A 2,500-nucleotide genomic window follows, 5' to 3' on the forward strand; every position below is an offset into this window, starting at 1 on the left:
TAGTGGTGGGGTGCACTGTCTGTTGCACTGTGTGCCACATACGTAATATGTTTGACCGCCATGAATGGACATGTGCAGCACCTCAAAATGCTGTATATGCTGCGCACTATACTCCCTCTTTTGATGACTGGACATTACCCCATAGACATTCACAACAAACACAAGCTGTCATTCTGTGCTTCCTTCTTATTTTACTCCACTTCCAATGAGTGTATACCTTCTCATACTCACCCACAATACATATACCGTGCACCTTGCACATTCTACATTGTACATCTTCTCTGGTGAATTATACTGCCCTTCACACTCCCACAACACATGGGCTGTCATGCTGTGAAACTTTGGCATGGTATAACTTCTTCCAGGGAGAACAGGCTGTCTCCATATCCCCAGGATGCAGAGACTGCAGTGCTTTGCTGCAAACTGCACATTGTTCATTACCTCTGTTGAGTATACCCCACGCACACGTGCCCATGGTGCACACAAACTGTTGTGCCATACAACCTTGTCCAATGAATGCATACTGCCTCCAACACCTTCAGTGTATACAGGCTCCAGTGCTGTGTGTATTGACATCTATGTAATTATTAGTACATATGCACAGACTCCCTGTGATTGGACGAAGGGTTTACAAGCTCTGATACTACTTCCTTTTGCAGCTGCAGTCATGAGTATGAAAACATACTTTTCTATGGAATGATAAGTGTCTTGATTTCTAATTCTAAAATTTTTATTCCGTTTGTACTTAGATGTATTTTTTTTATTGTATACCAAGAATATTATCTCATAAATCACATTAGTTTCCTGTCAAGACCAGCCTCTTCTTTACTATGTTGTTTCAAACATCTATTGAATTCCTTAGTGGTATCCTGTGACCTGTAACCTTGATGTACTTCTATGGAAATAGATTCTATCTTGCTCAACACGTCCATATTGCTTGACTGACTTTTAAGCATATCCCCTTCCTAAATTCAATGACCACTGTGTCCTGCTGGATGATGTATTTAGCTACAGCTTAATTCACCATACATGCCCCCAAAACAGCATACAGTGTAGTTACTGGCACCATGCCATTCTACCTAAGAATTATGCAGCTGTGAGAACTGTGCAAAATTACCCTCTGTCCTGCACGTGGAACAAAGTACCGATAAATCTATGAAACCAAGCTGGAGAAGTATGAGTATTTGCACTAAATTTATCACACACTAAAATGGTATTTGTGTAGTTATCAAAGATTTCATTGCTAACCAGGTATATACTGCCTTTATAACAATTAAAAAATGTCTTTTAATAGGACACATTTAAAATTTTGAAAAATAAAAGTTAACTTTTGAGTGATAACACCTTGCCTAGTAGTCCTAAAGCTGTAACAATTTCAAAAGATTCTGATAATTGTTTGAGATTCAAACTACATTCATCTGAATTCTGCAAGTACAATGTGCTAATACATTTTAGAAATCAAAATACTAATAACAGACAAAGAGGCATGTGTCTACACATGGGTAACCATTTTGTTAAGTATAGGGTTCTTACTACTGAGCAGATTAATAATCAACATGGCAGGAAAGAAGCTCCAGAAGTTCAGAATGTAAGAACAGACAAAGTAAATTTCGCAGGTTATCATCTGTAATTAGATATGAGGGTTATCATACTTGTGTCAAATTAATAGTATCACATATAGGGTTATGATCATAACCACATTATTATGTGTTTGAGTCATGGATGCCAACAAATTCACTTTGAGAACAAAGCTTGAGAGGTGAATTGTCAAGAACACATAATAACGGGTTAGGATTGGTGAGACTGACATCTGTAAACTTACGTGGACATAATAGGAAAGATATTCAGGGACCATTGAGAGTGAAACATCTCTTCCCTTATACCTAACTATAACAGCACTTAAAGGGTATGTAACATTTGTCACACACCTTTAAAAATGCCTTTGCAGTCAGGTCGCACACTATAGAAGTGTGTAACAGGTTTATGTTTTTTCTTTTTTTGGAGTGTAATCACGATGTTCCATGCACTACAATGCTATTATACGTCTAGTTTCTGAAAGCAGTTATGTTGCACTTTTGATAAATTATACATCACATTATTCAAGTTCCATACTCATATCAGAATATAAAAGGAATAGGCAATTATGTTTGTTGACACAAATTTAATTTGAATAAAAATACTTTTCTGTTTTACCTGGGGAAATTTGTAGAGTCCCAGTAGCCTAGCCATGGGAATTGATGTAGAAGAATATGACTCACCAATCAAAGCTACAGCAGAAGAAAAACTACGGCACTGATAATTTGGAACTGTCTTTCCCTGCCCAGTAATTAATCTCATTATACCCTCAAGAGCAGCAGAGGCAGTTGTACAGGAATCATAAATCACATATCCAAGGGTTACATTTGGCAGCAGTTCTAGGTCTTTACGAATTTCTTCTAATGCAAAAGTCATAGCCAGAAGTCTTTCATATACTCTAAAATGGAACCTGAACATACACAAG

General features: G+C 37.4%; 1 protein-coding gene across 1 annotated transcript in view; it reads right to left on the reverse strand.

Annotated features, from left to right (window-relative positions):
• LOC122803809 (extracellular calcium-sensing receptor-like) overlaps positions 1-2,500 on the reverse strand; it is a 276,909-nt gene that overhangs the window by 274,404 nt on the left and 5 nt on the right. The window contains exon 1 of the mRNA XM_044073495.1: positions 2,194-2,500. This exon is cut by the window's right edge and continues 5 nt beyond it. Coding sequence (XP_043929430.1) covers positions 2,194-2,500 — 307 coding nt within the window. The remainder of the gene's footprint in view (positions 1-2,193) is intronic.

This window comes from Protopterus annectens, chromosome 6.part0 (genome assembly GCF_019279795.1).
Source record: "Protopterus annectens isolate FY-2018-M chromosome 6.part0, PAN1.0, whole genome shotgun sequence".
Classification (NCBI taxonomy): Eukaryota; Metazoa; Chordata; order Ceratodontiformes; family Protopteridae; genus Protopterus; species Protopterus annectens.